The sequence below is a fragment of the Erigeron canadensis genome, chromosome 6 (genome assembly GCF_010389155.1).
Source record: "Erigeron canadensis isolate Cc75 chromosome 6, C_canadensis_v1, whole genome shotgun sequence".
NCBI lineage: Eukaryota > Viridiplantae > Streptophyta > Magnoliopsida > Asterales > Asteraceae > Erigeron > Erigeron canadensis.
This window is the reverse complement of record NC_057766.1, coordinates 8,202,904-8,228,365: the sequence shown is the minus strand read 5'-3', so window position 1 is coordinate 8,228,365 and position 25,462 is coordinate 8,202,904. Positions and strand designations below refer to the sequence as shown.

The 25,462-nt window shown below is 33.8% G+C and overlaps 3 protein-coding genes across 3 annotated transcripts; 1 reads left to right on the top strand and 2 right to left on the bottom strand.

The window, feature by feature from the left end:
* Window positions 1–1,039: 1,039 nt before the first annotated feature.
* Window positions 1,040–17,641, top strand: LOC122602910 (structural maintenance of chromosomes protein 3). The gene is made up of 30 exons (XM_043775522.1): window positions 1,040–1,179; window positions 2,115–2,152; window positions 2,244–2,319; window positions 2,590–2,628; window positions 2,739–2,806; window positions 2,907–2,978; window positions 4,497–4,576; window positions 4,689–4,767; window positions 4,841–4,958; window positions 5,026–5,201; window positions 5,334–5,579; window positions 5,700–5,821; window positions 6,200–6,344; window positions 7,518–7,690; window positions 8,194–8,293; window positions 8,877–9,013; window positions 9,092–9,293; window positions 11,856–11,943; window positions 12,160–12,309; window positions 12,459–12,610; window positions 12,687–12,878; window positions 13,226–13,409; window positions 13,492–13,562; window positions 13,636–13,787; window positions 14,042–14,210; window positions 14,774–14,920; window positions 15,008–15,100; window positions 15,438–15,612; window positions 16,210–16,410; window positions 17,407–17,641. The coding sequence occupies exons 2-29, from the start codon at window positions 2,138–2,140 to the stop codon at window positions 16,398–16,400; spliced, it is 3,612 nt and encodes a 1,203-aa protein (XP_043631457.1). The 5' UTR covers window positions 1,040–1,179; window positions 2,115–2,137; the 3' UTR covers window positions 16,401–16,410; window positions 17,407–17,641.
* A 1,896-nt stretch (window positions 17,642–19,537) lies between these two features.
* Window positions 19,538–20,751, bottom strand: LOC122604259 (cyanidin-3-O-glucoside 2-O-glucuronosyltransferase-like). Its single transcript, XM_043777146.1, has 3 exons — window positions 20,158–20,751; window positions 19,954–20,063; window positions 19,538–19,835 (listed from the first exon to the last, which is right to left on the bottom strand). The coding sequence occupies exons 1-3, from the start codon at window positions 20,749–20,751 to the stop codon at window positions 19,538–19,540; spliced, it is 1,002 nt and encodes a 333-aa protein (XP_043633081.1).
* A 1,666-nt stretch (window positions 20,752–22,417) lies between these two features.
* Window positions 22,418–25,026, bottom strand: LOC122604258 (pentatricopeptide repeat-containing protein At3g26540). Its single transcript, XM_043777145.1, has one exon. The coding sequence runs from the start codon at window positions 25,024–25,026 to the stop codon at window positions 22,963–22,965; it is 2,064 nt and encodes a 687-aa protein (XP_043633080.1). The 3' UTR covers window positions 22,418–22,962.
* Between the last annotated feature and the right edge of the window lie 436 nt (window positions 25,027–25,462).

Genomic DNA, 25,462 nt, shown 5'->3' with positions numbered 1-25,462 from the left:
GACCAATCACAGTTCTCAATTTCTCAAAATTAATTAAATCGACACACGTCTAAATTAATTTACATTTTTTGATTTTCTATCATCAATTTACACTTTTAAACCTTTTCCTTATAAATAATAATTTTATTAAAAAATATAAAATATAAAACTTATGTTTATCCCAAATATCCAACTAATTAAATTAATAAAAACATACCTAACAAAATTTGATTAAAATTACTCTTCTTTAATTATAACTTATCAAATTATCAATGATTATATTTAATAAAAATAATATATCTAATAAATAACAATTATATAATCAAAAACTTTCAAGAAAAAGAAATACACAACAAAATATAACAATATAATCCAAAACTTTCAAATTAGAGAAACAAACAATAGAAAAGGAGAGTAAAGCGTACGAATTTGTCTCATCAAGTTGGATAGAGAAACAATGAAATAAAGAAGAGTGAAAAAAAATAAAGATGAAGATCTTTGTATTTGATAAAGAAGTGGACAAAAGAGGGATTTGGGATGGACGGTGGGGGAAAAATGTGATAAAGAAGGTCATTAAAGTAAATGGTTAGATACTGAATGGTTAAGGATGAGTTCTAAGGGGGAATGACTCAGCAGGTTTTTATTCCTCGTTCAGTGTTCAGCTCACCGATTCAGCACTCAGTGCTGAACCATTCCATTTAGATGCAATCAAACACAGCCATAGTATAATGATATGGTATAAAGTTATAAACTTTTTCAAGCTCAAGTTGGCTAAAACCTAAAAGTCGTTAAAAACTGACTAAAACTAAAAACCCGAACCGAAATAGACCCATACAAAAAAAACCGAACTGAACCAAAATCTAATGATTTTAGGTTTTAAAAATCAAATTATACTAGACCAATACCACTGCTTGTTAATTTTTTTTTAATAGTTCAGTTTTCGATTATTTATAAACATTGAAAATTTAAGTGAGTGGAATTTAGATGGGCAAAATAAATGTGAGTGAACAAAGCTGATTTCGTGTAACTACACGGACACACGCCTATATCCCCCCCCAAAAGAGAGAGAAAGTGAGAAACACAGAAGAAAAACCAAAGAAAAAAAAAGAGAGGGAAATATATGATGCGATACTCATAGTAATAATTTTAACTGCGTTCTTCGAACTCTCTCTCACTTCGCCGGTACTTCATCGGAGTTTCGTAAGTTTCCGGCTACTCTCGATTCCTATTTATACTTGCGGTTACTGCTTAATTTAGGGCCAAATTAGGGTTTTGCTTTCATTTACTTATTTTTTTTAATCAATTAATTTAAGTGCCAGCATTTTAGTTGTTTTTACTAAAATTAGGTTTTGTTAGACTGATTCATTTTATTTATATATTATTGTTAATTATTGTATAAGTTTAGTGGCTGTAGATAGTTTTTGAAATTATCTGTGTTTTAAGTGGAATGATATAGGGTTTTTTAGGTGCTTAAGTTGAGTGTTTGTTTATGCACAGCCGATTTGTTCGACCACCAGTATGCTTATTATTTTACGTTGTATACTTCATTCGTGCTAAGTAAATTTCGATGCCTGGTCACGTTTATCTGTAGAAGTTGGTTATGTAGGTTTTCTTTTATTTTTGCTAAAACCAGTGACCTTTCGTTAGTTTTTACTAAATCAACGGATAACCCGACCCATTGTCGGTCCCGCACCGATGGGTTCCACGGCCAACACAAGATATGTAAATTGCATAGGACCGTGGTCAAAGGGACATGGGGCCGGGATCTGAAGCTTGAACTTTGCTTTTAAGCGTGACTATTTTTGTTTTGTTTTTTTTTTGCTGAATCAAATGCTTCTTATATTTGTGTTTTGATCATCAGCGTATTTTCTGAGTAAAGATGTTCGAATCTAGGTGCTGGTATATTTTATGTCTTAAATTGTGTCCGGAAGATTTATGTCGAATTGTTGATTAATACTCGTCACTGAGTGCTTGATCTAGTAGTACCTAGTGTTATTATATAAACTCGGACCTTTGATCTGTGTTTGAACACTATCATTCACCCCAGTAAATATTGTATTGCTGCAAATGTTTCTGAAATTGCAATCCATACTCAAGTATTACATCCCTTGTTGACACTGTTTTTCAATATATAGGTGAGCAAGCTAGGTTTGTCAGAATGTATATAAAACAGGTAATTGTTTTAGTTTCACATATATGTTTCAATATATAGGTTCAAGTAAGATAGGTTTATGATAATGTTTGCATACGGGATTATATTGCAGGTCATCATCGAAGGGTTTAAGAGTTATAAAGAACAAGTTGCAACTGAAGACTTTAGTCCCAAAGTTAACTGCGTTGGTATGATATTCCGTCAGGCTCATTGGTCATTTTGTGTTATCTTCATACAATGTTTGGTCTGTCTCTCTCTCACATGCACTCGCGCGCGCACACACACACATTATCGTGACTTTTGACGCTCTTTTATTTTCATACAATGTTTGGTCACACCCATGTATACACACACATTATGGTGACTTTTGATGATTACAAGTAAAACTATATGCTTTTTCCCATGCAACTTTTCTGTTACTATTGTCTGGTTATAATGTACAATAAAATCAACTGCAGTTGGTGCAAATGGGTCTGGCAAGTCAAATTTCTTTCATGGTACGTGTAATTATATATTTCTAATACCAGCTATTATATCACTTGTGATTGCTTATGTGGGACTAATTGATTGGAAGTTACATCTCAACCTACTTAATGCATGTCCGCAGCAATCCGTTTTGTAATAAGTGACCTCTTTCATAACCTGCGTAATGAAGACAGGCACGCCTTTCTCCATGTATGTTGGTTATGTTCTTAACTTTTTATTGTCTATCTAATACTTATATCAGTTAGTTGGGGACATGATAGTTATCAATTCATATGTGAAAATTGTTCAGGAAGGAGCAGGACACCAAGTTCTATCAGCTTTTGTTGAAATCGTATTTGATAACTCTGACAATCGCATTCCGGTAATCTTCATCATCTGTTAATGAGTGCATTATTTTCTTTGTATGCATGCAGCTCAGTTTCAATTCTATTGAGTTTCTTATCATGATCAAACTTGGTAAAACAATAAGGTTCGTTCACAATGTTGATATTGCAATTATATGGTTAGAGGAGTGCAAATGGGTGAGAAAGTAACAAATGACATAAATACTGAGACATGGGGAGAGAAAGGATAAAGAGATATTATAGGATAAATAGCACAGAGAAATGATGAATTTGAAAAAAGTAATATAGTCACTGATGGGATGATCAGATCAAATGTTGTATATTGTGATGATTGATCATCAAAAGAAATTTTTCTTGAAGAAAAATGTAAGTTATAAAGAGTCTGTCCGCATCTCATCAATTTTTTTCTAACTATCTACAATGTAAAATCTATTCTAAGTTTCACTGGAATTTATTCATAAATCTAGAAGTAGCCGTGGGTAAAAATTGCAAATAGTTATTAAAAAATACTTTCGATATCAGCATGTTCAAGTTCATATCAATACTGAAACTGCAAAGTTATTTCTTGCTCAGCGTAAGGCATAGGCTGAGCAAGAGTATATGTATACATCGTATTCAACTGGATGTAACTAAGAGGGTGTCTGGGATTGCTTTATTTTTTTTAAACACTCTGAAAAATTGCTTATCTGCTTATCTGAAAAACTGCTTATCTGCTTTCAAAATAGCAGCTTCGTACTTGCTATATTCTTTTAAGCAGATAAAAATTTTAGTACAAACAACTCCAAACGCCCCTAGGCTCAGTATATCGCAGAAGCATAGGCAACTAGATAGGAGGCACAATATCATTGATGGTGGAAAAACCACCAATAAAGACCAGAAGATGCTGCCTCTTCTGAAAATTGGAATGCAGTTAGGATTGTTCTCTGCAACTCGGGAACATGAAGTTGGAATTGCTAGTAATCACGGATCAGCATGCTGTGGTGAATATATACAAAAAAGTGTTGAATTTATTAAAATAGAAGATGTCAGTTTGTATTAAAAGGTAATAAAGATATAGAAATAGGAAAATGATAAATCTTCTTAAAGATTAGCCTTAAAATTCTCCTAAAACATTATAAAGGTGACATGTGGTATTCACTAATTCTCTTTTCTAATCTTGCCTCCTAATATTTACACATGTCATCATTTCATGGTTAGGAGAGTTATTAGACTATTTAGTTAAACGGATTAATCATTCCCATATAAAACAAGACTTTGCATATCACGATATGTGAGTGGGTTCATGTAGTAGTAATCATGGGTTCTTTTTAATAATTGATGTTTCAATTATTGTTTCAATTATTCAAACTTTATCTCCTTATACTTTTAAATGATTAATGTTTCGATTATGGAAGAAAAATTACTTTACCTACGTACCTATATCTTTAAATTATCCAAATTTTAGATATTAATTTATAAATTTTGTAGTATATATACAGTTCTAATTTGGACTTTCTGTTTTTGAAAATTGAAATTATACTTTTTACGATTTAAAGGTTGATAAAGAGGAGGTGCGCCTGCGGAGAACAATTGGTACAAAGAAAGACGAGTATTTTTTGGATGGGAAGCATATAACGTGAGTATCACCTTTAGGATAATTTATCTCTTCTTATCTTTTGCGCAACCCTTGTTAAGTTCTCGGTCATTATGTTGAGTGTTCTAACAAAGAAGGTAATGCAACGTTGTAGGAAAACTGAAGTTATGAATCTACTAGAAAGTGCTGGATTCTCTCGTTCCAATCCATATTATGTTGTCCAACAAGGGAAAGTATGACATCTTTGCCTTCTGATTTGGATGGTAAAGTACCTGACTGTTATTAATAACCATGCATTTATTGTAGATAGCATCATTGACTTTGATGAAAGATGCGGAACGACTTGATCTACTGAAGGAAATTGGTGGTACTCGAGTTTATGAAGAGCGTCGTCGTGAGAGCCTGAAAATTATGCAAGATACTGGCAAGTGTTTATTAACTTTGTTTTTTTACATTTGGCGAATGCTTTCTTATATCTGCTACGATATCAGGAAATAAGAGAAATCAGATAATTCAAGTTGTGCAATACTTGGATGAGAGATTAAGAGAGCTGGATGAAGAGAAAGCAGAGTTGAAGAAGTATCAGCAGCTTGATAAACAGAGAAAGTCTCTAGAATACACCATTTATGATAAAGAACTGAATGATGCTAAGCGGGAGCTGGCTGAGGTAATTCTTTTTTCCCGTCAAATTTTTTGGCTTTCTGGGATTGCTTAAATGTGTTCTCTATGGGATATTGCATATTAAGAGTCTGTATGTGCATGTCATGATGCTTAATTGCACGTGCCACACTGGATGCAGGTGGATGAGGAGCGAAATGCCATTTCTGAGGAATTAATCAGGAAGTATAACTCATCTATAGATGAAGAAGAAGAAGTAAAGAAATTAGAGAAGTTATTTAAAGATCTCACCAGAGAAGTACAAGGTTTAACCAGAGAAAAAGAGGCAATTGAAAAGCAGCGAACAGAAGCAATTAAAAAGCACACTGCAGTTGAGCTTGATGTTACAGACCTTGAGGAAAGAATCATTGGGAGTAGTAGAGCCAAGGTATTTTGACCTAATAAAAGCATTACAGAATCAATAATTTGTAAATGTGCTAGGGCCTCATTATTACATTGCACTATTGTGAAGTTGATGTTATTTTCTATATAAAAATTCACACTTTAGGATGAAGCTGGAAAGCAGCTTGAGGTTTTACGGAGAGAAATCCAGCAATCTACCGCAGAGCTAAACAAAATCAGGCCTTTGTATGATGATCAAGTTAAGCAGGAGGATGACATCACAAAAGGGTATGTTTCAGCATTTCAGGACACCAAAAATGTTGGAAACTCTTTATATGCTAGTTTGCAGTCAAAGCCTCCTGTTGGTCTCCTTTTCGAAACACGTCTTGTATTTCCTTGATTTTCTTTCTTCAAGTTATTTAAAATTAGATGAAATCTACAAGTTTATGTGGAAGCTTTTCTCAAATGTGCTGTGGGGTCTTCCTTAATTTGTTTATGCATGTGGGGTTCCAAGTATTTTGCATTTAAATTTTTAATCTCCCCTCTGATTATTTATTAAATAACGGATAATCTCTTAGATGAAATCAAGGTGCTGCTGTCTTTTTTCTGTCTACTCTATGTACTTGGTATTTTTTCATTTATCTGTTTCATTTATCTTTATGACAGAATTATGGACCGGGAAAAGCGCCTCAGTATACTCTATCAGAAACAAGGGCGTGCAACCCAGTTTCGTTCTAAAGCTGCACGCGATGAATGGCTTCAAAAGGATATTGACAAGTATGACAAGGTTCTCTCTTCAAATGAGAAGCAGGTATTCGTAATATTGCATATGCATTCTTCAGACTTGCATGCATGCATACACATATAAAGAACTTGCCTTGATGGTTTTATATAGTAATTTGGAAAAGCCCATATTTAGAAAACTTGTAATTTATTGTCAGTTACTCTCGGCAACTGTAAGAGCATAGTGTCTCATTTTTTAAAAGGCTAAATGATAGTTAAAACTATATAGTAACTAGTGAAAAATCTGTAATAAATGTTCTCTAAGAGAAATTAATCGATGCAAAACCCATAGAAAGTAGGAAATTACAGTAACTTTCTTTAATATTAGCTTTTAAGGTGAAATATGCCCATCTTCTAAATTTGTCTTTTGATTGTATGGATAATTTGAGCTGCAAAGTTTATCACTCCAGTTTTGCTGATTAGTGTATGAGGCTGTTAATCTACACATTTATCTGTAGAGGACCATGGCTCAAATGGTGTATATATGTTCAGATGAGTGTAGTTTTTTTTTCAGATGGGTGTAGTAAATTTTTAGGGTTCTCGGCTACTGAAGAACTTTGAGACTTGTAAGAAGAAACTGAACTTTTAACATGTCACTCTGAACCTATATATATGACCTACTTTGGTAGTTCTGTTATCTGGCTTATATTGACCATAAAATTGGAACTACTATCCATTTTCTCTTTGATCTAATACATTGAGGTGAAGGTTCCTCATTGCTCATGTTTGAAATCCTATCCCTCTGGGAGATCATAAAAATAACCTAATGGTCCACACTATGCATGTAGCTCCAAGGGCTACATAAGCGCTCTCAGAATGACAGTTTCTTGGTGTTTTTTTGTCTTTCGTTTTAGTGACTCTAGGTCTCTAGCTCCACATACATGCCTTTGTTGTCAATTTACATCAGGTCATTTAGTTCTACAGCATTGCACTTGGCTCGCTAACCCTTGGGAAAAAAACATGATAGAGTAATTCTTAACTTCTCATCTTCGCTTTTTCTATTTGCTGGGTTCCTGTTTAGTGCTAAATCCCATACCTGACTCCCTATTCTTTTACTACGTTCAAAGCTTTAGCATGTGGTCTAGTTGCTTTTTGGTCATTTTTGCCACACTTTATTTTGTGCAATAATGTTCATACCACCATGAGTGTTACTATTATGAGATCTCAGTATAACGTTTCAGCTTTACTTTGTACATTTTAGGAAAATCTACTCCAAGATGAAATTGATAAACTTGAAAGAGATCTGTCGGCACAAACAGAAATTGCCAAAGGCCGCCAAGAAGAGATAGCTTCTCTAGAAGCTAAAATATCAGGTTATCGTTATGGTTTTAATCGTCATAAGTCAAGGAGAGATGAGCTTCATGATAAACGAAAGTAATACCTATGTTTCTTGTTCTATTGGTCTTTCCATGGGTCTTGATTTAATCACAGAAGGAATTGTGGTGGACACAAACGGTTTATTTTAGACTATTGTTCCCTCAAGAACCTGCTACCGCATATGCTTCAATTACATTTCCCCTCTTTCACTTTGGGCTGCTCACCATTTTTGGCCCTGGAACAGTACTCAAATTGATGTAAAGTCACCAAAAGTAATATAGTAAATAAGTTTTTGTTAACTAAATTTGGTTAAGTCAGACCCTTTACATACCCAGCTGAAATACAGTTGAACCATAAATTGAAAACTTTGAAATACCTATTACTATAAGTACTAGAATACAGTGTTGTATAACAATCACTTTTTGGATAAAATTTATTGAGGCATTAGTCATTAAACATAAACTTTCTGTGTGCATAGCAATTCCTTTGTTTAGCAAATAAAGACCCTTTTTATAGTTCAATTGGATGTATCAAATACTGAAATTTATCTACCTCCTCAGGGCTTTGTGGGCGACAGAAAGCGAACTTACAGCTGAAATTGAGCGTCTTAAAGCTGAAGTTGTGAAGGCAGAAAAAAGCTTAGATCATGCTACTCCTGGGGTATGTCATGCTAGCATATTAATTAGCATACCACATAGGGAATTTGTTCTTAAAATCTTCTTATATGCATCTTTGTTTCTAAGAAGTGTGAATTGTTATGATAGATCTTTAATTGTAGAAATATATTCAAGAAACTTGTTACGTGATATGGAAACTTCATTAGGTATCTGACATATATCTATGTACATGTACATATGTATACTTTTTTATATGGATACACAATAGCTTTATGTTGTTTCTTTCCTTGCCAGTGTGAGACACATGTATCCATGGTGCTACTTGCTTAGATTGTTTTATTTGAGTCTCTTATAGTTTCTGGTGCTCCTTTTAGTGATATTGTTACCCTCATCTAGGATCCAACAGTTCTGTTAGAGTTTCTGCTCGATAAGTATAAATACAGAAATGGGCATCCAGAGATAACAACTCTGCCACCAAACATAGTGTCCATTATATATATATATATATTTTAAAGATAGATTTGGTTTAACTGTATATGTTACATTTTTCATGTTACTGCAATGGTGTATGACAAATTATGTGGCAAACCCTGGTTTGTTTCTGATGACTCTGGAACAATTAACAGGACATAAGAAGGGGAATTAGTTGCATTCGAAGAATCTGTCGGGAGTATAACATTTCTGGAGTATACGGTTCAATAATCGAATTGCTGGAATGTGATGAAAATTTATTTACTGCTGTTGAAGTGACTGCTGGAAATAGGTTTGCTCAGACTTTTTTGACGGTCATTTTTTAGTTTTTCTTGTTTCTGATTTACTTGTTCTATTTTTTGCTGTGCAGCTTATTCCATGTGGTTGTTGAAAATGATGATATATCAACCCAAGTGATTAGACACCTTAATGCTGAGAAAGGGGGAAGAGTTACCTTTATACCCCTTAATAGGGTCAAGGCTCCACATGTCAATTATCCACGAAGTTCTGATGTGATTCCTCTTCTTAAGAAATTAAAGTTTTCTTCTAATTATGATCAGGCATTTGGTCAGGTTAGCTATCACCCCATGACTCTTTTTATGAGCACAATAACTTGTATTCCTAACATTAGTAAGGTATATTGCAAGAGTTACTTTAGCTTAAATGTCAATCGATCAATGAGAGGTCTCAATCTACTAAAGTTTGATTTTGCCTACATAATAAACCAAAAAAGAAACAATTACAAAAACCTTCTTGACTTTCTTTGTATGATAAGCCAAACAACATTTATTAGGAAAACTAAAATTCTTCCATAAAAAGTTATTTTAGGTAAATTTTGCAAATCATGGTTTTAATCCAAATCCATAATTTTCTGTTAAAAGTTATGTTGGGTAGTAGTAGCATAGTTAGTTTTGTACGGGTCAAGTCAAAACAGAGTGGAAAAGTCACGACTTTGATACCAACTCGGTGGAGGTTTTGACTCATGGATGAATCGCAAGTCTTCGTGTGACTTCGTATAGGGACTCATGCGAGTCTTCTCATGGCGTCTGAGGAAGATAACGAGCCGCCGGTGATTAGGGAGAAGCTTTTCATTTGATAAATAACCGGAAGATCTGGAACAATGTTGAATGATAGTTGACCGATTCACAGTGATGATGATGATGATGATGATGATGATGATGTTGCGTCTATAGGAATTAGGATATACCACACACACACATATATATATATATATAGATATATATATATATAGAGAGAGAGAGAGAGATAGAGTAACGACAGTCTTACAACAGTGAGTTTTTAGAAAGGGAAGGAATTACTCACAATCATGATGATGATGATCCGGACGTGGATGTTTAATTTAATTTAATTTAATTTGTAACCATAATGCTAGTAATAGCCGGTAAGCGATGGCAAAGTGAGGTGGAGTGTTTTGATTGGATGGTTTGTCGTTATTTTTTAAGTTTTTTTTATTTATTTATTACCGAAACACTTGATATAGATAATATGCACTTGATACAGATAGCATTCACTGTTTCTAAAAAGAAGGAAAATGGTGGTGGGCCAATGCTGGAGACTACCTCAACATTCAAACCACCTCATCTTTGTTGGATTTTATTATAATTACGATATATATGTGTGTGTATATATATATAATAAAGATAAATAACATATATTAGTATTTTTGTTATATAATTTTAGTTTTAAGACTTTTATGATACAAGTCACTAGGTGAGATGCGATTCATAAATTTATAAGACGAGTTGACACACTATTCACAAGCTAACGACTATGATTAGTAGTATATTAGATTTATATAATTAATAAAATAGATCTTTTTAAAATAATTAATATCAAAAATATTTTTGACTTTCAAATAAATGCTATATAGTTTTTGACTTTTTGTGGAAAATACAACATATATTATTACTAAAAATATCATCAGAACTTTTATAACAATGTAATTTTCAAGGGTTAACTTATCATTTTTGAAAATTATATAACACATATCATTCAATAAATGTTTAAAGATATTTTAACATTGTTAATTTAGCTTTTTTTTGGTCTGTGTGTACATGGGACTTAACTCTTGGTTCCTCTAATTCTCTAAATATAGGAGATTGCTGAAGAGTACCTGGTATTTTTGATTTGGTGATTGATCTATGTTCAAGTTGTATGATGTTGGAGAGTGGCGTTCATTATCAAATATGATATCATTCTTGCCCCATGTGAGGTCGATCGATCTATGTTTAAGTTGTATGATGTTGGAGAGTGGCGTTCATTTGTCAAATAAGATATCATTGTTGTCCCATTGGAGGTTGACCTTAAATGCGCTATATATGCGTTAGTTGTCTAGCTCTTGCTTGTCAGTCAAGTTGTGTTTTATTTAATGGGCGTATGTTCTTTCCGTTTCATTTAAACAAGAACTCCCCGGTGACACCCTTTAGTCAGTATTCTGATGCCATTTTTTTCTTTAGGTCTTAAAAGAAATATCAAGATTTTTGCATGTCAGTTTTAATGATTTCTTATTCTTGGCAAGATGTTGTATCTCAGAGCATTGCATATTGCTGTAGGCTAAGAGATAGTAAAGTGTAAACCTAATAAGCGATTTCCCGTCTTTACCATTTACATATAATTCAAGGAACTCTCAACAGTTCACATGATCCAAAGAATCACAATATATCTGAGTGATGATGGAACATGTAATACCTTTTCACTGAAGCTGACTGTCTGTAATCTGTATATCTAATACTTAATATGTTCCTTTGTGCACATGAGATGCTGATTAATGACGTCAAACGGATTATGATTATATCTTAAGGATCATTTAAAATAATGCCTATGATGACTTAGATACATTGGCTGATGCACACCCAATGTTGTGACTTGATAAGAAAGACTTAGCTTTACAGTGGAAATTTGCAATATATAATGATATATGATATGATCAGTGAAGTGTCTTTCTGTAGCTTTCATGACTTAAGAATTTGCTGGAGCAAATAGCATGAAATAACAGAACTAAATTCCACATTGAAACGTACATCAACCATGGAACTATTCGCCTTGCTAACAAACTTGTTAATAATACCGGACACTTCAACCTTTTTTTACAACTATACATATTGTTCTCTCAGGTATTTGCTAGAACAGTGATTTGCCGTGATTTGGATGTTGCTACTCGTGTTGCTCGCACTGATGGTTTGGACTGCATTACTGTTGAAGGTTTCCATGCCTTTCCAATTTTGCATCTTTTTTTTTTTTTTTTGCATTTACTTGTATATACCTTTGTTTCTGTTCTGTATTCTTTTCTCCTTTTTTGTGGGGATGATGCAGACACTATATCATTAAATACCAACAACCAGATAATTCGATGTCCTTACATTGTAGACAATCTAGAAGCTGCTATAACTAAATTATTGTTCTGTATTCTTGTTACAGGTGATCAAGTTAGCAAAAAAGGTGGCATGACTGGTGGGTTCTATGATAAAAGGCGTTCTAAGCTAAAGCTAATGAGCATCATTAGACAAAATGCCATGCTAATAACTGCAAAGGAAAACGAACTCCAGAATGTCAGATCTGAACTTCAAAATATCCTTTTATGTGTTATTTTGCTGAGCTAAACTGGTTCCTCATTTTGTTCTTCATTTCAATCTTGCAAGAGATCATTTTGTTTAATTTTTTTCAAGATTTTGTTTTCAAGATCATTTTGCTACTTGTTTAAACTTGACTCTGCACACTTGTAGACAAGGAAATTAATGGAATTATTAATGAGCAGCAGAAAGATGATGCTGGGCTGGCATTTGATAGATCAGTATTGGAACAGCTTAAGCAAGATGTTGCAAATGCTAACACACACATACTGAACATCTCAAAAGCTCATGAGAAGAAGGTTCTGAGGCATTCCGCTATCAGCTTGTTGAGTTATGTAATCTTCAGTTCTAATTGTTGAATTGATATAATTGCAGATGAAGTTGCTTGCAAATGTACAGAATCAAATTGTTCAGGTCCAAGCAAATATTGCTATGAAAAGAGATGAGATGGGAACAGAACTTGTTGATCACTTAAGCCCAGAGGAAAGAGATCTCCTGTCACGATTGAATCCTGAAATAGCGGACCTAAAAGAAAAGCTTATAGCCTGCAGGGCAAACCGAGTAGAGGTTTGTAAATTAATGTTAGTTGGCTATAATCGTTTTAATCTTTGGTAAAATACCCCAATTTAAAATCTTTGTCAAATAGGAAACAAGTGGAACAGGTTCAATGTAGCCAAAACTGTTAAATATTTACAAGCTTTTAAATCAAATCATTGGACCAAGTTAGATTTTATTTCAGCAGTATCTTATTTATCTAATACCTCAGTTCTTTATATAAGAAATTTCTTTAAAAGTGGCAAAAAATTGTTGATGGCTCAAGCCAACCTTGGCTTATTGGATTTTCTTCAAGTGCCTGAACCTTATTACCATCTCAGTGTTATAGTATATGTAATATTTTTAATTTTGTTTCGCAGACTGAAACAAGGAAAGCAGAGCTTGAAACCAATCTATCAACAAATCTTGTTAGAAGGAAACAAGAACTGGAGGCAGTGAAACAGTCTCCAGAGACTGATGCGTTGAATGCTGAAGTAGAAGCGAAGAGACAGGAACTGCAAGATGCAAAACTTTTTGTTGAAGAAGTGAAAAAACAGCTCAAAAGTAGGGAGTGTTATATTCTTCATCAGTTTCTAATTTCGCTGATCGTCTTTGGCTAACCCTGTATCTCTTCTCTTTTAAATAGGAGTTTTAGAAAGCATAGAAGATCGAAATAAGGAACTCAAGAAAATCAACAAAAAGAAGAGCGACTTGAAGGTGATTTTGCGTTTCACAAAGGGGTTGCAGTTACACCCGACTGATTATAACTGTTAATGCATTTCCTATGCAGGCTCGTTTAGAGGAATATGAAAAGACTCGTCAAAGTGAAGATAAACGAGCGGAACAACTTATTAGTAAAAAAAATATTTTACTTGCAAAGCAAGAAGAGTACGCCAAGAAAATCAGAGAGTTGGGTCCATTGTCATCAGATGCGTTTGAAATGTAAGAGTAGTTTTTATTCACTATCTTACTCGAATTAATTGAATTTCTTGCCATTGGCTGATATTATTACAGGCCCAAGCATTTATCTTAATTACTGTTGTATTCTTCGAATGTCATATGGTTCAGTTTTACTCGAGTTAATTGAATGTCTTGCCATTGGCTGATATTATTACAGGCCCAAGCATTTATCTTAGTTACTATTGTATTCTTTGAATGTCATGTGGTTTCATTTTTAACATTGTCTCAAAACGCAGGCACAAGCGGAAGAGCATAAAGGAATTATATAAAATGTTACACAAGTGTAATGAGCAATTAAAACAGTTTAGTCATGTAAACAAGAAAGCACTTGATCAGTATGCAAACTTCACAGATCAAAGAGAAGAACTCCAGAATCGACAGCAAGAACTTAATGCTGGTGATGAGGTAGTCACATCTGTCATATATTCTCTCACATTAATTTCGTGAGTAGAAGTGGCAAAATGGGCGTGTTGAGTAGCGGTTTAAATAGGTTGGGGGTTAAAATTTGTGTTTTTGGTATGGGTTTACTGGCTGAGTTGACCTGAAAAAACTTTCCTTCATTTTTCAAGGTTTTCCACAAATATTGAATTTGTAAGAGAAAGTAACAGTAGAACATGAATTCGATATGTAGAATTTAGCAATTTAGGAGGTTATGGGGATCAATTTTTTCCAAAACTAGTCTTTAGCCATTTAATCATGTTGTTGATTTCATTTTTACCAATTTTGACCGGATACTTGCCAAAATTATGCTAATTAGAAAAAAAGAAACTCTTTTAGTGATGAAATTGATAATCTAGATGAAACTTAAGTTATAACACAATAGCTACTTTGTTGGCCTCTAAATAGACTATCTGTATTTTTGAGTATTACCATTCTGACCCGTTAGAGATATATTTTGACCCTAAACCAGTTGTTTATTTGATGTAATACCAAGGTAACAATGCAATTTGATTCATCTTGTATACCAGAAAATTAAAGAACTTGTATCAGTACTTGATCAACGCAAGGACGAGTCTATTGAGCGCACTTTCAAAGGTGTCGCTAAACATTTTCGAGATGTATTTTCAGAACTAGTCCAAGGAGGTCATGGATTTTTGATCATGATGAAGAAGAAGGTTTATTTTCTTTTATAGCTTCTGTTCTGCATCTATTAGAATTTGTGGTACATATCAACTTATTGTATTTGGCTTCCTGCAAAGCAGGATGGTGAGCCTGCTGATAATGATTATGACGAGGATGGTCCTCGAGTTGATACAGGGGGCCGAGTTGAAAAATATATTGGTGTGAAAGTGAAGGCATGTGTCCTCTAAACTTAATGTTATGTTGTTACTGTTGTTGTTGTTGTTGTTGTTTTTTTATATTATTATTATTATTATTATTATTATTATTATTATTATTATTATTATTATTATTATTACTATTATTATTATTATTGTTGTTGTTGTTGTTTTTGTTGTTACTTTATCTGTTACTATGTCTACTCCTATTGATTATATTGACCTCAAAATCTGTCTTGTGGTTTGTAAATTTTGAGTTTATCACAATTCAAAGTGTAGTAAAAACTGTTTTTTGGTTATGTATGTTTGTATTAATCTATATGTGCAGATGCTGATTTTGGGATTTATATTGCAGGTTTCCTTTACTGGACAAGGGGAGACACAGTCCATGAAGCAATTGTCTGGAGGCCAGAAGACTGTGGTTGCATTGGCCCTGATATTTGCCATACAGCGTTGTGATCCTGCTCCGTTTTACCTTTTTGATGAGATAGATGCTGCGCTAGACCCTCAGTACAGAACAGCAGTTGGAAGTATCCTTGCTTAATAGTCAAATTTTGCTTCTATTTTTTTTAGTCAGCTAGTCAAACATATAATCAACCTCAACTAGATTACAGTATCATATTTGCTATGTTGGTAGGTGTGGCCAAGAGTCAGCCAGGCGGGTTGGTAATGGGTCTAAGTAGGTACATATTATCTTGTGTCACAATCTGTTGGGTTGGTGTATGGTGACCGATAACACTGGCTCTCGAGTCTATAAGTTTTTTTTTTAATACAATTAGGGTGTCATATATGGTCACATATTTCATACTCTTCCACTTAATATTATGTATAAAGATGATTTAGAAGTATGAATTAAAATATAGGATAAGGATCCTCTAAAGTTGATAACTTTAGAGGTGAAGTTGATAACTTTAGAGGTGAAGTTGGACAATTCTTAACCCTTGGATTAAATTCAAGGGCCAGAATTCATACTTGATCTTTGAAGTTTGATCCTTGATTTTAATAGGTTGAAATTGCAAAATGACATGTTTTCTATTTTATTTTACCAGTTCAAGATTAAACAAAGCTCATAAATAGGTTGAAATTGCAACCTCCAGCTTTTGAAATCCTTGATGACATGTTTCTAGATATGGTTCGTCGTTTAGCAGATATGGCAAGTACACAGTTTATTACAACAACATTTCGACCTGAACTGGTTAAAGTCGCCGACAAGATATATGGTGTGACGCACAAAAATCGGGTTAGCCATGTAAATGTTGTTAGCATGGAAGAAGCATTAGATTTCATTGAGCATGACCAATCCCATAATGCCGAGTGAAGTGTAAATGGTACGTAAAACACAACCTTCTAATCTGATATGATGCATCGGTAATGTGCCTTTTTCAAGTATTGTTAAATCATAGAGCTTATCGAGGCTTTGTCAAAACTTTTTTTTTACTTTTATTTGTTATAATAAGTAGCTTTCATTAATAATGAATCAAAATTTTTTTTTCCTGAATAATAATCGAACTTTGTTTAATTAAAATGATATAGAGCTTTCATGCAGTAAAATACACTTTGAGCTCCATACGACCTGTTTGACTTATTTTCATTTTAGCTGTATTTGTAGAGTATACATGCTAGGCTCGTAAGTAAAATATAACGTGAGTTGATTCATTTCGAATTAAACAGGTTGAACTGGCCTCCTCTAAAGCTTTAAGTGAAACAGACAGGATATCTAATATAATCTTTGTGTTTTGGGTCCTAAAGGGTGTCACTCTTTACCAACCAGTTACCCACCAACCCAATATCACATCTCTTTATCGTCTTCTAGAAAATGAGAAGTTGTTAGTTGCAGGCTGTGATTTCATAGGTCTTTAGCAAGGTAGCAGGGGTGTGCTTAACTCCTTGAAAGTGTGCATTTCTTTTGGAGTGATCTCATATGGTTTTGAATGTATGGCTTCGTATTTGATACAAAAATCATTAAGGATACCCAAAAGTAATATGCAAGGGGAAACTACAATTTCCAAGAGTTTTCAATTTTTAGAATTAGAAATAAAAGCTATTATAAATAATTTCAAGTTTTGTGAAAGAGAACATGGAGATGATATGGTATTTTTTCTGCTATTTCAGAATTTCTGTACCTTGGGACTAGAACCCAAATCCTCTTGGTTGATGGGTCATTGCGAATATTGCTAGGCCTTGGGTTTTTATTTTTATTAACGTAACTTTTTGTTAAGATAACGTATTTCTTTTATTTATTTCCCGAGAATTATACAGACATATTCACCCCATCACAAATGCGTGTCATTTTCAGCCTAAATAAATTATTTGTTTTTGTGCAGTAACATTACATGGGCTGGAGGATCTGATTGATTAAAGCACCTACCTCTTATCCCTTAGATGGTGGTATATAAAAGCTAGCATGTATCTTGCATTGTAAACTTATGGCATTCTGGTAGATGTAGAACTAATTCCCTAGGTCACTTAATTGGTATTTATTCCAACTATTTGTACAAAACATAAACTTCACCTGTTACATTTTTAGCATTTTAATTTAGTTGCTTTGATGGATCTGAATATTTGTGACGCCTATTATATCCTATATTAGTATGGTATAGACAGAAAGGCAAGACAGATGAGAGAAAATGACTCCTTACATCTCATTTGAATAGGGAAGTGAAATTAGTACCATTTTTTTTATATGAATGTACCACAATGTATAAATTGTGTTCCTGATTGTACAATCCACTAATGTACAATTATGGTACATCCATAAAAAAAAAATGTTACGAATATTACACTTCTCAATTGAATAGTTACTAATTCTACTATTTGAGATTTAGTTTATTATTGTTTTTTTTTTATCTTTCCAAAAATCAAACTATTTCATATCTAGTTAATTTTTGGCAGATTTGTTAAAAAATTATCTAAAATACTTAGGTAAGGTTTACATTTTGTTACTTAAATACTCCCTTAAATTTACACAGCTTTGAATCTCATTAAGTGCGGTGGGTTGGAGGAGATGTTGAATTTATCTTTTCCAATCTTTCAAAACCAAGCTTAAAAATGTCTTGGAATTTTTTTTTAACAAAGCCACAAGTAGTCAAGTTTAAACAATTATTAAATAGACAACAATTCAACACTATTAAATTGGAACCAAATAGATCATGTAAATTGAAATAGAGTTAAATAAAAGAATAGTCCCCGTAGTTTGTCACTTTTTGCAATGGTAGTCTCTCTCTTAATCTTTTAGCAACCGTGGTCCCTGAAAATATGTTTCAGTTGCAATGGCGGTCCCTCACTTATGGAATCGTTAGTTAGTGTCGTTAAGATTCCCATGTGAGTAGTGCATCAGAGGTATTAATGTCCTTCCTCCTACATAAACAGAGGGGTGATCAAAAGTATGAACCATGATCCGAAAATTCGATCCTATTTTCTATAAAAAGTTAGATACAATAAATTTTTGATTCAAATTCGGATAGTGAATTTTAAAAAGTTTCAGATATTTTTGATATATAAAAATATCTAGATTTTTTTTTTTTGGTTAGATTTCAATATCATTTTTTTAAAATTCAAAAATATTCGAAAATATCAAAAGATATCGAAAAATCCTAGTTTCAATATCCGAAAGTATCCAAAATGTTAGTCTCAATATCTAATAATATGACAATGTCTATGATATTTATTTATTTTTTTTCTGAAATTCAGATACTTGAGATATTTTTTTTCTTGGATACTTATTTTTTTTTCCCTAAAATTCGGCTATCCGAATTACGTTTATTCAAAATTTCGGATAGTGGATTTGAATATCCGAACACATATCCAAAGGTTTTGTATATCCGAAATATCTAAAACTTTCAAGATATGATGGCATAATATCCCTTTTGGATATCCGAAATTTGATTTAGAATTTTAGGATATCAAAAAGCGAATAATCTGACTTTTGGATATTCGAATATCCGAATTTTTCAAAAATCTTTACCTAAATCCAAATCAAAATTCGAACCGAAAATTGAATATCTGACATTTCAAGTAATATTGGATTAGATTTTTAAATAAGGTGTTTAGATACAAATACTTTTGAACACTCCTATGTTTGTGTAGGTGGAAGGACATTAATACCCCTCATATGAAAAACTTAACGACACTAATTAACGATTCTGTTAGTGAGGGACCGCCATTGCAACTGAAATATATCTTCAGGGACCACGGTTGCTAAAAAATCAAGAGAGGGACTACCGTTGCAAAAAGTGACAAACCATGGGGACCATTCTTGTATTTAACTCATTAAAATATTACAAAAAATCAAACAAAATAATCACCACATATTTAGGTCACACACATCCTGGGCAAATGTTGGGTCACAACGTTATCAACTTCTTGATGCCCTTTTTTACTCATGATCTGACTCAAGTTATGCATATTTTGTGCTCCCTGGACCATCTTCAGTCATAACCTTCTTGACAGACTCAGTCATAAGCTTCCATCTTCATTTCTTCCAACAATGATACCAATTCCATGCTTCTCTATAAGCTTTGCATTGCCTGGATGGTCATATTGCATTGGCAATCCTATAATTGGCACACCATAGTAAATGCTTTCCAAAACCGAAACCCATCGACAATGACACAAGAATCCCCAGGTGCTCAGGTGGTTCAATATCCGAGCTTGGGGTGCCCATTTGGTGATAAACATACTCTTGTCACCAATCCTTTGAAGAAACCCTTTAGGAAGTACTTGTTCAATTCTTGTGTTGCTTCCCTCGGGAAACCTTAATACCCACATAAAATTTACATAGCTATGTTCCAAAATCCAAACCATATGCTATGTCTTGTATCTCACTTTCTGATAAATAATATTCAGCACCAAAACATACGTAAACAACAGACTCCTTTTTCTTCTGATCGAGCCAACGAAAGATTTCGATATGCTCATCGTTATCGTCACTTTTTGCGTCTAAGAATGATTCTGGAAATAATGGGCCAACAGGCAATACTTGCTTTTTAAGAGAGTGAGAAACGAAATCGATAAACTTCCCCTCTAACTCCCTAGTACTTTTTACCAATATTATGTTATGAACGACCAACTCTTACGTTTTCTTCAGGTGGTGAGTTCACTATATCACCGTCATCTTTCGTGTTTGTGGTTTCATATTCGTCAACATTGAACCTAGGGATAGGACTTTGTTCAGCTGCTTGTTTCATGGCCTTATAAAGAAACACAACACATGGTGTTACTGGACCTATCAAGAACTGAACACAAGGTATGTTAAACAACGAAGCAGCGTCAACTGCCCACCATTGGTTGTAATCATACACAACTAAATGAGGCTTAAGGTTTTTGAGTATTTTTGTGAAATGCGGATGACATTCTTCATATGTAAACATAAGTTTATTCTTATGATGAGGAGGCAGACCATTTGTGGTGTGGTAATGAGGAGGGAATTCGGCCGAAGATGGCATGTTAAGATCGACAAGTTTGATGGATTCGTCGTATTTTTGAGCAAGATTATATTTTCTCATAGAGGGAAAGTGGATTGGAGTTGAACAAATAAAGACATGGAAATTATGGATTGACATTCTTTTGGCTAATTCAAGGAATGCAGAGATGTGAGTTGAGCCTAACCATGGCAGTGATACCACACGAAATTTGCCATTTCTGCTACTTCCATTTTTTGTTGAATCCATTTACTGTTTGAGTTGAGTTTGGTTTGAATGCATTGATTCTATTACTGTATTATGTAACTCCACTCATGATCACTCTTTAATTTATACGAGAATAAATAACTACGCGTTGCGGCGGTGAGATAGTGGGGTTGATAGCTAGGTTATAAAGTGTGATATGTCATATAGTATGATAGGTCATAGGAGTTGATATGTCATAGAGTATGATAGTCAAATGCCTTAGCCGTATGGGCTCCGCTCTCGGATTTAAAAATTCGTCGAAAGTATATCAAATGACATCTCTAATGAAAGAGCATGAAATTTTAAGAAAACCGATATAATTTTTATAATTTATCGATGTACGGTTTTTGAGATAAAATATTTTGAATGAATTGGAGGAATAAATGATTTATGGAGGAGAGAGAAAAAAAATGATTGGTTGAGATTTGAGGAGAGAGAAGGGGTATTATATTTTAGGTAAATATAGAATAAATATTAAGGGCATTTTGGGTATGTACTTAAAATCAATATTGAAAATTTACTTTATAATACGAGAGCAAGTACCCGCGCGTTGCTGCGGTGAGATGGTGGGGTGATACCTAGGTCATAAAGTATGATAGGTTATAGGAGTTAATGTGTCATAGAGTATGATAGTCAAATGCCTTAGCCGTACGGGCTCCGCTCTCGGATTTAAAAATTTATCGAAAGTATATCGAATGACATCTCTAATGAAAGAACATAAAATTTTAAGAACACCCATACAAAGATTTTGAATGAATTGGAGAAATAAATGATTTATGGGGAGAGAGAAAAAAGATGATTGGTTGAGATTTGAGGAGAGAGAAATGGTATAATAGTTATTTTAGATAAATATAGAATAGATAGAATGAGCATTTTGAGGAAGTACTTAAAATCAATATTAAAAATTTCAAGTTCAATGTTAAAAATTTAAAGACTTTTTTCTTTATAATATAGTATAGATATATGTCTAAGCTATATTTCCAATATCATGTGCAGGTAATGTTGTTGTTATTATTATTATTTTTATTATTACTGTTTAAAAGATATACAATTTCTTTGTCACTGGAAGCGTACAACAAAAACAAGCATGATGTACAAGTTCTTGATGCATTCCCTTCTAATTTTTTCCTTCTATTTTATTATTACTGTTATATTATTATTACTATTTTTATTATTTTCCTTCTCATGATATACAATGTCTTTGTTACTAGACCCCAAAACAGAGATGGTTCCATGTTACGTAGGCGAGCTCGTAATAACTCTGTCGATCATGATACAAGATGAGAAATTGGAATTTTATAAGCTATTGATAACATCTAGAATGGTTTTATGTTACTTTCACAGGTTGTCAGGCCAATCTGCTCTTTGGACCTTAAAGGGCTACATATGGAATTTGTAATGCATGACATCCTTTCCAAAAAGAAGAGTATGAGAAATTGAACACCATATTAGCCTCAAGTTGTATGGTGTTCAAGTTGATTATGAGGTAATTAGGCCAGTTTAATCCTTAAAATATTGTGTGTTGTTGAAAAGGAACCTATCATTAAAGAGCAAAACATAGATAACCTAATCGATGACTTAAAAAGTCAAAAAATAAAAGAGAATACAACCCATGAATGAACGAGACAATATCATTAGCGTTATTACTGCTTATAGAGAACCCAGGATCGAGAGAAACAACATCATTAGCTTTATTACCTCATTTTAAAGATTTTGGTACAGTTAACAAGATTAATACAAACAGGGAGCACCAAATTTCTCATGCACCCAGATAGCTAATCAAATGAGATATACGAAGAAACACTCACAAGGAAAAAAAGCAAAGATCATGGCATTTCCAGGTTGGAAAAACAACAGATTTAACCTATCCAAACCTAGATATGGAAAATAAAAAGGACAACAACAAATCCACCCTTACCTGCATAATGAAAGTTGTATAAGGCAAAAGTTGGGTGTCTGTACTCTGTAACTGTCGTAACCCAATTGGAACCTGTAAATCTGCCATATCAAGCCAACCAAACAGCCGGTGTATCTTTCAATGTACAACGCAGTAGAAGCAAGAATTTGAATTATTTCATGATTAGTTACTCTATCTGTTGAACATAGTACAAATTACTAAATTGATATTTGGGGTTTTGGCAGGTGCACGGTCCATCCTCCACCACCGTCTCCGTGATTCGGCATGTATGTACTCATAGTCCGTTCCAGTAAAAATTATGAGGCATCCATGAGTTCAAATCTAAAGGGGACTGATGGGTTCAATGCATTAAGCTGTTCAGCTGCCCATTTTCCAAACCTCCCCCTTTTATATTCAACGCAAGCATCAAAAACTCTAACCAACATGGACGCAGTTGGCTCAAACGGCATTTGCTTTACAAAATTCTCAAGTTCACCCATGAACCCATACCGACCATAAAGTTCAATCATAGACTCATAATGCTCCAACCGTGGTATAACACAATAGTCACTAATCATCAAGTCAAAATACTGCTTACCCAGTTCAACACGGCCCTCACTTATACAAGCAAGTAAAACTCCTTGAAATGTGGTGTTATCTGGTTTCAACCCTTCACTTTTTAACATATTAAAAAGATCTATACTTGCATCACCTCTTGAATTGTGACAGCATCCCAGTATCATTGAGTTATAAAGAATCAAATCCCTTGAAACAGTTGAGTGAAAAACCCTAAGTGCGTACACAATACAATGGCATTTGGAATAAGCATCCACCAAGGCTCCTTTTATGACAATGTCCATATCATAGCCATATCTAAGTAAAAACCCATGAATTTGTTTACATGAATCAAGTGCAAATATATTAGCACAAGCAGCTAAAATAGTTGCAAGAGTATGCTTATGTGGAGGGGTCTCCTCTAACATTTTCCCAATAACCGCCATCGCTTGCTCACTCCTTCTGTGACGTGCATGAGTAGTCAATATTGAGTTCCAAGAAATGGCATCCCGAATGTGGCTCATTTGATAAAACCAGGCTCTGCAACTTCTCAAGTCTCCACATTTTCCATACATGTTAAGAAGCCCATTACCGACAAACAAATTGGAGTTAAAATCATGTCTGTAGGCATATGCATGAACCTGTTTCCCCAATTCAACATCTAAACGACCAGCACAAATGGTCAAAATCAGCCCGATTGTAACATGGTCAATATCAACGTTAGATTTGGATATCAGATTAACGATTTCAAAGGCATCTTCCCATTTGTAATACCGTGTGTAACCTGCCAGCATGGCATTATATGAAACAATGTTCCTCTCTGGCATCTTATTGAAAAGTTTCCTTGCCTCTTCAATTCTACCATTTGTAGCATATGCTGAAACAATCGATGTCCAGTTAATCAAATCTTTTGCGTTTGGTTGGTTAAAGACGTCGTGTGCACTCTGTAAATCTCCATGTTTTGCATACATATCAATAAGAGATCCAGAAACAACCAAAGTGTCTACTAGATATATTTTCACAGCATAAGCATGAATTTGTTTTCCTTGACTGAAAGCGGAAATTCTAGAACAAGCACAAATTGCATTCGATACTGTAAAGCTCAACGGCATAACATCATTTTTCCTAATCAAATCGAAAAACAAAGCCACGGCTTCCTTCTCTTTCCCCATATCATAATGCCTCCTAATAATCACATTCCAAGAAACCTCATTCGGGTTACGAATCTCATCAAACATTCTCCTTGCATCACTCAAAAACCCACCTTTTCCATAAACATCAACAATAGAACTTGCGATAATCACATTCTTAACAAACCCGTGTTTGACAACAAGTCCATGTACCCCCTTAGCAAAACCGATTTCCAAAAGGGCACCACAAGAACCCAAAACACCCGCAAAACTAATCTCATTCCAAGAAAACCCATCTTTATTCATATCCAAAAACACCCTTAACGCCTCTTCAGCAAACCCATTACGCGAATACGCCGAAATTAGAGCATTCCAAGATCCACCATCTCTTTGAGGCATTTCATCAAACAGTTCACGTGCATCATTCAAACATCCACATTTACCATAAGCTTCAATAGCTCTGTTGAGCAAAAAAACAGGTGGGGTTGGATTAAAAGTGAGTAAATGTGATTCGAGTTTGCGGGTTTCAACGATTGCTCGTCTTGAAGCACAAAGATTGAACAAGGAAGCGTATAGAGAGATTTCAACAGGAAATGGGGATTCAAATAAGATTGAAACAGCTTTTGATAAACTGTTGTTGACTTTTAGTTGAGTCAATATTTTGTTTGTTAAGTTTTTCACATTGCCGCCTCCCATTATTAATTGATAAAGACACATGTTTTAGAATGTTGGCGGATATATGCCTTTTACATTTTGTCCAATGTTTGTGATAGATGATTCGACGTGCCGAGGTACTAAACTCAAGCCTTAAATATAAAATAACTTTTTAAGTATAAAATAATGATTTTTGTCAACCTAAATAAAAATAGTAAATATGATTAATACTTTTTAAATTTCTCTTAAAATTCCTTATAATATCACAAAAATATGACATATAGATATCACAAACTTTCTTTCCTAATTTATTTTGTTTAATTTTGCCAAATGTAATCATCTTATAAAAAGATTTTTATATAGTAGAGATCGTTTCAAGTTGTTTTTAACTTTTAAAACAATCCTAACCCTTAGATGGAAATTAGTGGTTAAGGTTCAAAGATCATATTTGAATCTTGACCTTTGAGTTTAATTCAAT